General features: G+C 47.2%; 1 protein-coding gene across 1 annotated transcript in view; it reads right to left on the reverse strand.

Moving 5' to 3' along the window:
• The window catches only part of Paxip1 (PAX interacting protein 1), a 48,348-nt gene extending 36,697 nt beyond the window's left edge, over positions 1-11,651 (reverse strand). The window contains exons 1-4 of the mRNA XM_050119917.1: positions 11,440-11,651; positions 8,809-8,943; positions 3,684-3,727; positions 1,392-1,455 (exon numbers count right to left, since the gene is read on the reverse strand). Coding sequence (XP_049975874.1) covers positions 1,392-1,455; positions 3,684-3,727; positions 8,809-8,943; positions 11,440-11,520 — 324 coding nt within the window. The 5' untranslated portion in view covers positions 11,521-11,651. The remainder of the gene's footprint in view (positions 1-1,391; positions 1,456-3,683; positions 3,728-8,808; positions 8,944-11,439) is intronic.
• Between the last annotated feature and the right edge of the window lie 4,364 nt (positions 11,652-16,015).

The following is a 16,015-nucleotide window of genomic DNA, read 5'->3' on the forward strand; positions in this document are numbered from 1 at the left end:
TAAAGAGAAAAAAAAGTAAAAAAAAAAAAAACAAAAAAAAAAAACAAAAAACAAATCTCAACGAATTCCTGTTCAAAGAAATAAAGGTGTGACTTTAATGGCTGCATCAAACCAGTGCAGCAGAACAAAAAAGGAGCCTTTATAATCCGCAGAAGTTCTAGAATTTTTATAAGACAGGAAAAAACAAGTAACTCCAGATAAACTTACTTACTCATTGCCTGGACAAAGGAGGGGTCACCAGACTGGCAACATCATGTGTTAAAGGTTAAGTCTAGCCAACAACCTAACAATGGTAAAAACCCAACACTCCCTGGTTCCCAACCTGGGTAAGGCTAAGGGAAGAGGAGACAAAGGCCAAGTCCTCCCCAGCTCACAAGCACCCTGCTCTGCTCCTTTCTCAGGCACCTGAAGAAAGGGAGAACAGGCCAGCCCCTCAGACCTCAGGCCGTCACAGGCACCCAAGGACGGACAGTGGAGCCGCTGTGAACTGCACCTCGTCCTAAGGCACTCATCTTGGCAGCTGATATAGAGTATAGCCCTGATTTAGTGACTGCTATGTTAGAGCGCAGGCCTCTGTCAGCTGCGGTCAGAACAGGACCCAACTACCAGGGATGTACTTTAAAACAATACCCACCTCTCAGGACCCAGAATTAACCACCACCAGTCAGTTCCTTCACTTCCTGCTTTCCCTAGTTGCCATAACACTTGGTATCTTTTATATTCAGTTTTTCCACTTAGCACCATGTCCCAACTTTACACTGTTCTGTAAGGCTATAAGCTAGGGTTCTTACGCACCTCCCCAGTCACCTGTTTCTGACTTTGCCCTCCCATAGATAACATGCGCATGCCATCTTCATTCCAGGCCTCTCAACACTGGAGCATTGCAATTCGCAATGTTAAAGCTTTTCAGACAGTTGCGCTGACTTTGCCTTCAGTGAGCACTACATCCCCTGCATCCTCACCGGGACTAAATGCATCACAAATATAATAAGCAAAACTCTTATCTCAATATTAAAATGTTCACTTGACTAAAAACTACAGCAAATGGCTTGATGGGCTAATATAAGCTGAATCCACTCTTCAGAGTCATCTGCTAAGGTTTCTGCTATCGTTTTCTTATTCAGCTATATGAAAATCCTTAAGACTACAAAGCTAAGTGAATTTTTGTCATCTAATTTCAATTATTTTCCATATTCAAGGTTTAAGTATCTGTATTTCTCTAAATTACGTATGTATGTATATTTTATGGTTAGACAATGGTAAGTGTGCTAGAAGTTGATTATCAAATATCGTCAGTTTAGCACAAGGGTTCTATGGAACTGGTTAACAAACAGGTCACAGGTCCAAGCGCACGAGCGCTCAGAACCATCATAGACAATAACCATGCTTACCTGAGAAAGGCAGGCAGTGAGTCCAAAAAAAATCTGACAGGACTCTGGAGAGAAACCATTGACTCTGTCGGACAGTTATTAAGATTGCAATGAAGTAAGATGAGCACAGCTGGAACTTCACTAACACAAGCCCTGCCTGCCCTCTAGGGCAGGCGCTGCCACCTCCCTCCCGCTCGGAGCATCTGGAAAGTGAGACAGGCTGAAGATGACCAGAGACTGCAGAGCAGATGAGAGTGAAGCATGAGAGGAAGCGAGCCACTGTCAGCAAAGGACGCCACAAAATCCAATATTCTGTCCACAGCATCACTAGATGGACAGTGTGTCCATAGGAAACATTCCTGACCACTGTCTAACTACACACCAAGCAGATACACAGGATCAGACACACAAACACACACCCTAAGAAGCAACGTGCAGAGGACGTCAAAGGCAGCACCACAGCTGTGCTTGTCCTCTTTTAGAACAGACTGTGTGCTCTAAAGTCCGGCAGAACAACTCAGAGCCCTAGAATCCCTAGAATTCCCAAGACCATGCCTCGTTCTACGGTAGACTGGACCATTCATCTGACTTCTGAGATCGTCAAGCACTGACAGAGCAGTTCTCCTGGAGACACGCAGTCTTCAACACAATGGAGTGTCCAGAGTTCCAAACAGGCGGAAAGGACCCACTGAGATAGGTGGGTCAGGAACAGAGTAAACTGCAATTGCTGTTAATCCCTTACAGATCCACTGACAAACCCTAAATGTGGGCCGTTCCTGCCCATAATAAATGGAGACTCCAGCACAATAGCCTCTGATCTATCAGTCAAGGCCTTTCTACTTTGCCATCAACAAATCTGAGTGACTATCAACCGATCTTGAGCCCTCATTCTGGTCCTTTAGGTTTCTCTATGGACAGATAGGCAAGAGCTTAAATAACCTTCCTGAGGAAGACTGGTGAAGAGAAAAGGTCCAGAAAAGACACCACAGATAGAATACTTGACTCCATCCCAGAAAGGGATCCACTTTCCTGAGATTGGTTTGTCTGTTTGAAACCTGGGCTTATAAAGATAAAAAACAAACAAACAAAAAAACAAAAACAAAAACCTTCACTCTTTGGACTTGGAATGAAGAATGAGAATTTCTGAGCCAGAACTGCATCCTCCAAGAAGAGTTGCTGAGAAAGGAAGGTTTGAGCATCTGAGGCCCTGGGGAGTGTCTCGGCTGAGTCCCTCTGCTGTATGGCACAGCCGTAAAATGAAGTGTCTGAATGATGGTGCCCATCCCCAGGTGCCCAGCCTGAACTTTAGTGTGCTTCCTGGATGGCAGGAATTATTTCCAAAGTCAAGCTCTGCTTGGACTGCCTCTCCAGTGAAGCTTTATCCTGACAGAGTAAACCAGAAGCCAACAGGAAGAAACAGAAATGGTGAGGAATATCCCAGTTGGGACCAAGACAGGATCCTGGACAGTTATGAGGGAAAAATACGACGTGGCTGACACAGGTCAGGAGGAGACTATACACGGTAGAGTGAGTTCGCTTTTGGTTTTCACACAGGGTCTCATGTACTCAGGCTAGCCTTGAAACTCTCTTATAAAGCTAAGGATAACCTTTAACTATTGATCCTCTTGCCTCCACCTCCTGAGTCCTGGGATTATGGGCATACATCATCATGCCCAAATCATGCAATGTTGGGGACTGGGCCCAGGGCCTAAAAAAATTAAGATAGCCCTTTATTAACTGAGCTGCAACCTCCCCGCTCCAAGCCCCAGAGAATAAGGTCATCACCACTCTATTTTCACATACAAAGCAAGGGTTGAGTGGAGAGTATAGAATAATAAACCTGTCATAGGACCTAACTAACTAAAAAGAGGAATACTTATCAAACCAGGAACCTCCTTCTCGTGTTCTCTACGAGTCATGCATGATTTTCTCACCTGACTTCGAGTTCTAAAACTATTTTTTGTCTAAATAGACATTGTAAGACTGAAAAGAGCTGGAACTCTGGGTCCTCGGCACAACTGCTGATCACTGCTTTTTGATGCAGGTAATGACGAGGACCAGGTACATACCATTTCATACAGGATAGGAAAGAGCAGGGACAGAGGTGCAGAGGAGACGGCCAGTCCCATTCATGAGCCCACTAACTGGATGTATCTTAAACCCACAGCTATCCCCAGACTCTCACTCATGAGCCCACTAACTCAATGCATGTTAAACCCACAGTTATCCCCAGACTCTCTCACTCATGAGCCCACTAACTCAATGCATGTTAAACCCACAGCTATCCCCCAGCCTTGATGTAGAAAAGGATACGGCAGGAGAGCACCACACTGCACGGAGAGAGTCACCCAGGAAGGCTGAAAAAGAAAAAAATGACACGAATCAAAAACCATTCACAATCTGTGACAAAAATGGTATGACTTCACTAGTAGTTGCTTCTGGAAATTAAATGGCTCTGTTGTGACCCACTACAGATGTCCACCAGGGAGCAGCAACCAAAGATCATGTGCCCAGGCCACAAACCCCAGCCCCAGAATGACGCAGCCACTGCATTCCTTAGGCTTGTGACAGATCCCTCAGTTTAGGTCCACACCCTTACTGCTGCCCACCTCACCCACCAAGGAACAGACTAAATTCACAAGGTTTTGGTTTTACTTAAAACCAGGGATACACAATATTTGCAAGCCATTAAAGACAAACAAACAAACCTTTTCTAATCTTATGAATTCCAAACTTGCATTCTCTACAAGGTGAACTAAGAGCTGCCTTCCAGGTACTTTATATCCTTGGAAAATTAGCTTGCCTTGTACTTCTATTCAATTTTAAAAATTAGATCAAATGTTACTATTCTAATAACTCTATTTCAAGAAATGACAATCTGGAAGCCTAGCCATGGTGCCCGTTAGCCAGCTGACTTCGAGAAGCTTGGACAGACAAATCATATATACTCAATTGCTCATTACTGAGGCAGCACTGTAGTCAGCAAAATACATTCCAAATCTGTGCAGAAATGGTGCGAGGCTCGGGGCAGACAGTGAACATCAAGAATGCAGTCTCTGCTCTGCTGATTGGTAAGGCATACACTACAGTCAGGTCTACCTCGCTGATGTGAACTCAGAGAGTGCCCTACCTGGCATTTTTTCAACACATGTTAATTCTTTTTTTTCTTTTTTGATTTAGGTTGCACTCAAACTTGATATATAGCCAAGGTTGGTCTTGAATTTGTGACCATACTAGAATTTTAGGCCTAATCCACCATGCCTGGCTAAAGCCTGTTCTCTATGACAAGAATAGTATATACTTTACAAAATGAAGATTGCCTGTATCTGGGATAATTTCACCAGAGACATGAGCTGACTTACTGCATAGTACAGTGCTCAGGCAAAAGCCCTTGCCATTTCCTTGCATTAGCCAACACTGCTGCCTACTTTCTGATAATTCTAATTCCTATGAAATCTAGGTACTGAGTCAACATCAATGACCTGTACTGGACCAGGCACGGTGGTGCAAACCTGTATCCCTTGCAATGGATTTGGCAAGGTAAGAGGACAAGGCCTAGATCATATACCAAGATCATTTTGGAAACAAAACAAGTTTTGTGACTGACTCTTCCGAATCCAGAGCACCTCTCATGACCAAACTTTCTTCCTAACAGGGACACCCAGAAGGCATACATAAGAACCTGTGGAGCTACAACTGAGCTCACAGGAGTATTCCCTGAAACAGTACTGCCGGCTGTTATCAGTCTGCACCCAGAAAGCTGTCACACCCTGCAACAATGTACTATGAGAAATTTGGACTGGACAACAATGGTGGCACTTTTCTTCTGTTCAGTGGGAAGGGGCCACAGGAACCTAAAGTGCTCTCAGGCAGCTTTAGACAGTACCGGGTTTGGAAACGAACCCCTTTACATTACATCCACCCAGCTTCATAGCCCTAGAAAGTCTTCACAAAGGCTGAGTAGGGTTCCTCAACTTAAAGGCCACTTCCAAGTTCATTCCAAGCAGAGAAAGGTTACCTCTCCAAGCACCAGAGTAATTCAAAGCTGGGCCCACTGGTAAAGTAGAATGGAAAGAGGCTAGAGATGGCTCAGCTGTTAAGAGCACTGGCTGCTCTCCCACAAGACCGAGGTTTGATTCCCAGCACCCATATAATGGCTCATAACCATCTATAACTCTAGTACCTGGGAATTCAATGCCCTAATCTGGCCTCCACAAGAACCAGGTACATTCATGGTACAAAGACACACATGCACACAAAACACTCATAAAAATAAAATAATATAATTTTTAAAAAGTTAGTATCCAGGTTGTGGTGGTTTGAATTAAGAATGGCCCCATAGGGGGCTGGAGAGATGGCTCAGACGTTAAGAGCATTGCCTGCTCTTCCAAAGGTCCTGAGTTCAATTCCCAGCAACCACATGGTGGCTCACAACCATCTGTAATGGGGTCTGGTGCCCTCTTCTGGCCTGCAGGCAAACACACAGACAGAATATTGTGTATGTAATAAATAAATAAATGTTAAAAAATTTTAAAAAATAAATAAATAAAAAGAATGGCCCCATAGCACTCGGGAGGCAGAGGCAGGCAGATCTCTGTGAGTTTGAGGCCAGTCTGGTTTACAAGAGCTAGTTCCAGGATAGGCTCCAAAGCTACAGAGAAACCCTGTCTCAAAACAAAACAAAAAAAAGGCCCCCCATAATGCTCACATATTTCACATATTTGAATGTTTAGTCATCAGGAAGTGGCGCTATTTGGAAAGGATTAGGAGAGGCCTTGTCAGAGGAAGTGTGTCACTGTGGGTGGGCACTGAGGTTTCAAAAGCCTATGTTAGGCCCAGTTCTCTCATTTGGATCAGAATGTAGCCTTCAGTTACTTCTCCAGCACCTGCCTGCATGTCACCACGCTCCCCGCCATGGTGACAATGTACTAAACCTCTCAGACTATAAGCATGCCTCCAGAGGAACGACTGCCTTCATCAGTGTCTCTTCACAGCAAAAGTGACTAAGACAGAGAAGGCTAGGTAGGTCAAATAAGGTGCCTGCCCCTGGGAACTAGGCCTTAGCTACCCCAACCCCCACCCAAATCCATGTTCTAGCACCTGCATGGGATTAAGTATAGGCCTCAGCTCAGACTCAGAATACGGCAGGAAGTGCCCCCAAAGACTCAACTGCGTGCAGGCTGGCTCTCAGGTTAGCAGTTCCTGGCTAGCACAGGCACTGCCACGAACAAGTGGACTGAGATGCTGACAGGAGACGCCTGTTCAAGAACTACAGCCAAAGCAGGCAGAGTGGAACAGGGTACAGTCTGCCACAGTGGTAGCATGGCAGTTCTTAAAGACGGAGCAGCCACACTGTACACAGGCTCAGTCTAAAACTTTGTAATCACCATTCTGAAATGTCATCTTTGAACTGGACACTCCTCCTGCAGAACAAAGCTACCTGTCTGTCCTGCTGGCCATAGCTCACTGATCCTGTAGACAGTGGGATCTGGCAATTTCATTACTTTTTATCAGACACGTGTACCCAAGTACATCTCCCTTCTATTTTCCCTTGACATGTCAGCAGCTTCAGCAATCTATGTTTGTTTTTTTTCTTGGCACTGATGTTAGAACCTGAGGCTTCATATGTTCAGTAGTGCCCTGCCCCCAACCTACACCCGCAGTCCCTAAGTACGAATATACAAGTATTGTGTATGAGAGACGCACCTGACCATACACATGCCGAGGTCAGAGGAGGACATCGGGTGGCCTTCCTTCTCTATCACTCTCTGCCCTAGTCCTTGGAACAGTTTCTCACTAAACTTGAAATTGGCTGGTGACCAAGAAAACCCAGCAATCCTCCTGTCTCCATCCTCCCCTAGTGCTGGGGTCACAGATATACATGGTCACGCATAGCTTTCATGGATGCTACAGATCAGAACCCAGGTCCTGATGCAAGCAAGCTCTGTTACCCACTGAGTCACTCATCTCCACAGCTCTAATTATTAAATCATGTGATAAGCTATCTTACACATGAATTTTATCTCAGAGACTAAGGGGGTAACACAAATACTTATTGCAAAGGAAGTCTTGGGGTCAACTGTGTTAAGATTCATCACTTGGTCTGGCAACAGTGACCTAGGCCCAAACACATGTTTGTAAGGTAAGGCTTTTCCCTCTAAATCTGTATGAGACACACAACCACTTTACTAGAGTGACTAACAGAAAGTGAGCTCACAGAAAGGGCGGGCTGCGATGCAAACCAAAGAAGCCTGCCCTGGCGCATAGCCAGATGTCTGGCAAGCTTTAGCAAGAAGCAGCAGGTGAAGTGCCCACGAACCACACTGAGCACCAATCTTCAGAGACATAGTGGGCCTGAGCAAGCACGCATGCTATGCACAGACGTGACCACTGTATTTACTGCAACAAACAACCTCTCAGGTGGCAACTGTTTGACAACATGGGTCAAGAACCTCTCTGTGGGGCTGCAGAGATGGCTCAGCGGTTAAGAACATTGTCTGCTCTTCCAAAGATTCTGAGTTCAATTCCCAGCAACCACATGGTGGCTCACAACCATCTGTAATGAGATCTGGTGCCCTCCTCTGGACTGTAGACATACACACAGACAGAGTATTGTATACATAATAAATAAATAAATTTAAAAAAAAAAAAAAAAACCTCTCTGTGACTCCTGAGGCAGACCACCATTCAGGATCATTTTCAAAGACAAGTTGGCAAGCCTGCAAAATTTTCTAGACATGATGCCGGGAGGGTACCACACCCACTGCCAGCCACCCCTCAACACCTGATCTGACTCACTCACCTCACTCCTAACTGCTACTGTAGAACCACGGTCACTAAATTGTTGGCTTGGGAAAGTAAAGCACTGACCTGCATGAAGAGGGGTAATGGCAGCAGGTGAGGAACAAACTGAAGAGTCACACAAGGGTAATTCACGTTACACACATCCTGATTTGCCAGTCCCCACAGTACAAGATGCAGGTGAACAAAATGCTCACCAGCTGAAGCCCCACATTCTACAGACAAGCGCCCACAGGTCAGGCTGAAGAGCAGTCCAGGTGGCGAGCCAGTAGACTGACCCTTATGAGGGCAGTGAGCGGGGCAGAGGTCCCCTCCCTCCCTTCAGCTATCCAGCTGGAGATCAGGAATACCGGTCACCAGGGAAAGGACAGCTTTTAGAAGCTTCTGGAATCAAATATTCCTTCCTAAGATGTAAAGCACCTATCTGACGAGGCAGCAAAGCCACTTCCTGAGCTGGAGAGCTGGGAGGAAGCGAGAGCAAGGGAATACTCCTACACCACAGCAACCTGGCCGGTCATGGAACCACAAGTCCCCAAGTTAAGGCAGGAGACTACAGTTTCAGGGCTTCATTCACCTGATGACATCCCACTGCTGTGGAGACACATGACATAAGCAGAGGCTCGGACTTTCTACTGACCTTTACAACAGGCAAGTCGAAAACTTCCCTGGCTTCTCCCACCTCAGGGTTGTCCCCATCCTCTGAAATGATGTGAGAGGCCAGAGCATTGTAGGAGACTTCCTTGGCTTTCCCAGCTTTAAGAAGCTGAATAACCTAAGAAAAGAAAACAAACAATACAATTAATTTTAAAAGATATTGTATTGCCTTCCTGATCAAAGAAGTCATTATTAGCAATAACAGAAACATTTAATAAAAACACACCCTGTCCCCCAAAAGAAGCTCTCTCCTGAATGGAAAAAAAAAAAAACAATGAAATGCTTTTGGACAATAAAATGAAGGCAACCCTGATTCACAGTCCAAGTCATAGGGATGCAGTGGCCAGCTACTAGCCATCTGCTACACCAGGACACAACAGCACCTGCTGAGTTCCACAGAACCTGTTCTCGGTCTCCAACCCAAAGGCTGGGACTTGGCAGTTCACCACAGTCAGGAAACTTCTGGAGGCAGAGACCCACCAGGAGAATCCTGACTTGTGGGTGCCCATCAGGCAAAAGGCACACACTGAGGGAGGGCCCAGCAGGGGAGTTCAGATCACAATGGACAGTGTAGTCTTGTGTGCTATGTACCTTCCATAAATCATGGAAGGCTATCACAAAGGAAGAGGGTACCACCAGATCTTATAAAAGGACATCAACATAGAAATACATGGGTTGGCCATGTACCCAGACAGATTTGTGAAGACACAACTGTGACAAATTCTCACATCTGTCAGAGGCAGGTCACTAAAGAAATGTCAGAAGCAACAGAAGGAAAACAGGATAGAATTAACCAGGCAGTAACTAAACAGCATGCAAGCATAACAGAAAAGCCAAGATGGAAATGCTGGCATCTTCCAGAGTGACTGATTGGAAGCAGAGAGAAAGGGCACTGCTGGGCTTCGGTGTGGGTGTGGGCACACTACTCTTTGGTCCCACGTGACACCTAGTGAGAGACCTCCAGTTAAACCGAGAGAGGAGCCTGGCTCTCCAGAGATCATAACCAGCCGTAACAGATGGGAATCAAAGTTCTGAGAGTCACTGAGGCAGCCACCTGGATGCCAAAAGCATCCAGGACACATGGAGCTAACAGTAGCACCAGGGGTAGCAACCTGACGGCGAGTGCAGGCCGGAGTCAAGGAAGAGACAGAAAGCAGCCGTGTCTGGGACAGTCTATCATTTAAGAACGGGAGCAATGGGTAAGTGTGTATCTGAAGCAAGGAAAATCGGCAGTCACCAGCCACAAGCCACCTGGAACCCAAGTGTCTTTACTCTCTCCCTCCCCAACTTTGCTTTACATTCAGGAACATGCACACAGCAAGCCCTCCCCGGCTTTGTCCTTCCCAGGTGCCACTGCTTTCTTTTTGTGACAAATTTCCAGAAACAAGTCTTACTTTGCTGTCCTTTCTCTGTATTAGCTCTTCAGCTCCCTGCGGTGAAAACCGTCCCATCAAACTGTGGGTTTCAGATACCGAAGACACCAAACCTTCTTCCCAAACTGTACATTATCAGTTCTGTCTCACAGAAGCCACCTCGTAACTCCGCCTAGTGACCATCAGGACACGTGCCAAGTACATATAAATGCCTTCGATCCCTAGCACAGACATTCCATGCTGGGAAAACAACTTGGTGTGCTCAGGATCTGCTTAGTTGACTAACACTCAGCAGCTACAGCACCTACACCTGTTTGCAGGATGCAGCATGCAGGAACACTCTTCTGTGGCACACTGTGTACCAGGCCCAATGCCCGGCCTGTGCTGGACTGCTCACCACCTGTGAGCGTCCTCAATCCGCGTCACAAGACTCAAAAAAGAGGTAGTGGGCTCTAAACCTTTTCGAAAACACACTATTTCAGATTACAAGGGCATGCCAGGGAGATTTTTTAAACACTCAGATTTCACACATAGTTGGGCAAACAGCTCAGTTCAGTGTGTTCCTGGTTTCAAGTGACACTTGGTCCGAGTCCCTTGTAAGAGCCAAAGTCCCACAATGAAAAATAAGAAAGGGTAAAAAGAGAGGTGGTGGGAGTAGTGAGGTGATCAGTACTGGAAAAAAGCCAGTTCAAGCACTCATCCTGATCACTCTGGGCTCAGCCAGAAGTCTCTACAACCAAGACCCAACGGACCTGTTACTAGGATACAAGTACGAGCCTCTGGAAGGCCATGTTCAGTGGCTCTTAGACAATCCCTTCCTTAGGACCCGTCACGAGACACCGAAGGCGACACAACTACTTGCACAGTTGAGCAAAGAAAATGTCTGGGACGCTGTCCTGAAGATACCACAACCACAGGCAGTGTCCTGGGGATGGATCCAAACCCACGGTTACTCGCACCAATCACTGTGACCGTGTGGGTAGGGTACCTTCCAAACCTACCGTACAATCCAACCTTAGGGAAAATCAGGGGCCGAAAGGGCAGGCCCCTCGGCAAGGGACGCTCTCAGCAGGGCCCCGCAGGATGCTCGGCCAGCGGCCGCGCCGGGTCGGTGCTCACGAGGCCCCTCCCGCGGCCCTTCGCGGCCCGGCGTGCCCCGCGGCTCCGGCCTGGAGTCCTGCAGGGCGTGCGCGCGCCGAAACGGGGGATGGCACGACGGAGGGGCCCCGCGCGGGCGGTACCTGCGGGTCGATGTCGCCCACCGCGTAGTACTTGACCTCGCGGAACAGATCCTCCGGAACTTCGGGCGCCGGCTCCGACATGATCGCGGCGGCGCGGCGGCGCCCGGCCCCGCGTCACCCGGCCCGCCGCGCCCAGCGCCCGCAGCGACGCCAACTGCTTGGCCGCACAGCCCGGCCCGCAGCCGCCGCTGCACTCCGACCGGCGCCCCCGCCCGCCCGAGGCCCGGAGCGCGGGAGCAGCGCGCGCCCTAAGGCACGTACCACCGCACCGGGCAGGCAGGGGAGCACGTGGCTCTACCCACTCCCGTGCGCCAAACAACGCCTCTTCCACGGCTGCCCCGGGTCCCAGGGCCAATATGGTGTAGTATTTCGAACATCCCATGGCAACCCCGCGCCTGCCAAGTTCCCAAGACCGAGAACAGAGGACATGGAAAGCCTGTATCCCCTACGTAGCCGCGGTGGACCAGTCAGGGGGCGGGGCCTGGGCGGGGCTCCCGTCACCCCGCGCGGCCACCCGGCAGCGCATGCGCGAAGGGGCGGGGCCTCCTCGCGAAGGACGACTGGCCGAACTCCCCGAGCGGGACTCTGGTGTCGCCGCCACTCCTGCCGGGAAGTGCACGTTCAAGCTTAGGGCCAGGCGGATCCTGACTAATGGTCGGTTTCTTTCGTCCGCTCCTTTCGCGTCTGCTGCAGCAGTCAGCCGGGAACAAAGCTTTGGCGAGGCGCTTAAGACCCAGGTAGAGATGGCGACATGGCTCAGCAGGCAAAAAGCACCTGCCGCCGAGCTGAGTTCGATCCCCGGGACCCACGTGGCAGAAAGCGAGAACCGACTCCTGCAAGTTGTTCTTTGACCTTCACACGCACACCGTGGCACACACATACTAAATAAATGTAAATTGTTCTTTGTGTTGGAGTATTCCCGACATATATTATAGCCTGGTACCCACAGCGGTCAGAAGAGGGCTTTCAAATCCCCTGGAACTGGAGTTACCTTGTGGGTACTGAAAACGAAACTTATAGCCAAAAGGCTGCAAGAGCACCAAGTGTTGTTAACTGCTGAGCCATCCAGCTCTCAGGCAATTAGCTTTTAAAGGTAAACAGCAAAATCCATAATAATTATCTTCACGGGTGTCTATATTGTGTTGTGCAGAGTTACAGGAAACAATGTCAAGTTGAAACTTTTGTTGGGTTTTCACAGAATGACACGTCCTACCACTGGTGGCGATACTGTTTATTAATCGAGCTTTTTGTTTTCTGTTACCTCCTTGCAGATTAAGTATTGATGTCCTTAGAATTTTCTCAAACGAATAAAAGGAGCCAGGCCATTTTGTTTGATAACCTTCAGAGAATAAGTTTCCTGCTTACTGCTTATACTATCTCAGTAAATTATATAATATAATATTTATATTATATTATATTAATTACTCTCAAAAAGTTAAGTAACTAAGTTGAGTAAAATATGCAAGTGTGAAGGGCTGGAGAGACAGATGGCTCAGCAGTTAAGAACACTTGTTCTGCCGGGCGGTGGTGGGCGGCGCACGCCTTTAATCCCAGTGCTTGGGAGGCAGAGGCAGGCGGATCTCTGTGAGTTCGAGACCAGCCTGGTCTACAAGAGCTAGTTCCAGGACAGGCTCCAAAACCACAGAGAACCCCTGTCTCAAAAAACCAAAAAGAAAAAAAAGAACACTTGTTCTATCAGAGGACCCGACTTTGGTTCCTAGTGTCCACATGGCAGCTCACAACCACCTGGAACTCCAGTTCCACGAACTCCGGTGCCCTTCTGGCCTCTGAAAACACTGCAAGCAGAGGGTGCACAAACATATAGGCAAAAAAATGAAAAATGAAGGGAGTGCTGGAAATAGTAGACCCCATCTACAGTGGGAAACCAAAGTAGGTTATTGGAATAGTATTTGCCAAGGCTGCTCTTTGGAAGTCAAAGTGTGTGTGTGTGTGTACATGTGTTTCTATGTTATGAATGGTATATGTGCATGGGAACTTCCAGTTGTCTATACCTCCAGATCCAGGACATCTGAGGCTGTCTTCTGGCCTCTAAGATCACCAGGCATGCAGATGACACACATACAAATCTTGTAGGCAAACATAAAATAAAAATAAATCGCCTGGCAGGGGTGGCACAACCCTTTAATCCCAGCATTCGGGAGACAGAGGCAGGCAGATCTCTGAGTTCCAGGCCAGCCTGGTCTACAGAGTAAGTTCCAAAACAGCCAGGGCTACACAGAGAAATCCTGTCTTGAAAAATAAAAACATAAAATAAAAATCTTTAGCGGATTAAAAATGCACTTGAATATTGTACACAGTGGTTTCATTTTGTTCAGTTTGGCTGGCTGTGCACCCCTTAAAGTTAAGTATTATCAAATTCAGTTTAGATTTATAGGACTACAGCTAGCTTCTTAGTGCATCATGACTCCATTTGGGGGTCAAAAAAGAATTGACATCAGTAGGTTTCCTTTTTTTTTTCAAGACAGGGTTTCTCTGTGGTTTTGGAGCCTGTCCTGGAACTAGCTCTTATAGACCAGGCTGGTCTCGAACTCACAGAGATCCGCCTGCCTCTGCCTCCCGAGTGCTGGGATTAAAGGCCTGCGCCACCACCGCCCGGCAGAATGCCCAGTCTTAACTTGGTTTATTTCTAGCAAGCTTTTCTAACTTAAATTATCCTGTCTACCTTTTCCCTCTGGGCTTTTACCTTTTTCTATTTCTGTATCTCTTTCTTTACTTCTTACTCAGTGACTTGCTGTAAAAGTGGGTTGCTACCCCCTGGAGTCCTCCTCTGCTTCTCTGCTTTTCCATCTTTTCTCCCCAAATTTCTCCTCCTATTTATTCTCTCTGCCTGCCAGCCCCACCTATCCTTTGTCCTGTCTTGCTATTGGGCATTCAGCTCTTTATTAGACCAATTGGAAGTTTTAGACAGACACAGTAATACAGCTTCACAGAGTTAAACACATTCCATGTTCTAATGTGGTCTCAGCTTGGGGTGGAAACATGAAGTAGGCAGCACAGGCAACTGGGAAAAGCTGCCGTAGGACTCGGATGCTATCTGATGGTGTTCTTAGCCTTCAGTTGGTGGGAGATGATTTGTCTAAGGGCCGGGTATGGAGGAGGGTATTAAAGGGGCTAACAACTGGTCCAGGGTACTAGGCTCTGGGTTTGCACATTCCAACTCCGCAATCACTGACCTTTCTAATCAGCCTAGGAGCAGGGCAGAGGATCGGCTCTTTCCAGGACTTTTGGTCACACCTCCAACTGCAGCCTGTGGCCTGATATTCCCAAGGCAAATCAATTTCCTTCACCTAGACAAAGGAGTAAAGATCTTATCATTTCCAGTATCACAGAAAGATGACTAGAAAGAGGCCCAGAGAATTCTAACTGACTTGCCGCCAGCCAGAGGGGCCAGCACAGTTTGAGTTAAACTTTTCTTTTTAGATGTATTTGGACATATCTCATTCTTTTGAGAAATCTAAGACAAAGAAAGGGGTTTTTTTTATTCCATAAATAATGGAAGTATAAGTGAGACAAATGCTTGAAAAATATTTTTATAATAGGAAATCTCTCTGGGCTGAGAGGAGTCCACTGTGTCATTGCAGCTGACAGAGACACCTCTCTCCAAATCGGTTGAGATGAGAGAGAGACAATTGCCAGGTCGAAACTCAAAACTTCCTGATTCTAATGTCTGGTGTCAATTTTAATTTTCTGATTTAATTAGTTTCCTAATTAGAAGGGTTAATTTAATTAACCTCATTATTTACTATATATTTAATGATTTCGCCTCTGGAGGGATTTACTTCATTTTCAATAATTGGAAAGCTCATAACGAGAGGGAATATTGGCATATCTTACACTTATTATTTTAGGATGAGCATCCGGCCTAGGACAAAAGGGAGGGAATTTCAGGTGAGGGATCAGATGCAGCCAAAAAGATGGCTTCCCATTAGTTTGGAAACAAGACATCTATAAAACTTGAACTGAGGCTCAATTGTTACTACCAGTTCAGAGTTCAACCGAGCACATCAGTTACAGCCAAAGAAACCTCATACCATAGAATCCTCTATTACAAGAATCAGCTTTCAGCCAGGCTTGATGGCATATACCTTTAGTCCCAGTTTGTAGACGTATGAGTTTGAGGCCAGCTGGTCTACTTAGGAAGTCCCAGGCCAGCCAGGTTTACACAATGAGACCCTGTCATCTCTTCCCACTCTCTGTCACTCACCCTGCCACAGTGCCTCTCTCTTGGTTCTGCACATTACAAATGCTCTCTTCCTATCAGACTGCAACCCTGGACTTTCTCCAGCCACACCCAGAAACGCCCCACTCCTGGCTTGGTTCTCTCTGAAAGAAGCTAGTGTCACCTCCTCTTATTCAAATGTCCCTGTTTGATGACACCTCAGATGTTGACCCCTCTTCTTCTGCACACAAGGGGATGTGAACTAATGATACAGTGGCACCCACAGCATGGATCAAGGATGACTCACCCAGCCCAGTCATCTCAGCTACTAGCATGGCTAGTGTGATGTGTGGTACCTGATATCTGGGGAACGGGGGGGGGGGGGGGGGGGGGGGG

Source organism: Alexandromys fortis, unplaced genomic scaffold (assembly GCF_014885135.2).
Source record: "Alexandromys fortis isolate MF-2015 unplaced genomic scaffold, M_Fortis_MF-2015_v1.1 scaffold_177, whole genome shotgun sequence".
Lineage (NCBI taxonomy): Eukaryota > Metazoa > Chordata > Mammalia > Rodentia > Cricetidae > Alexandromys > Alexandromys fortis.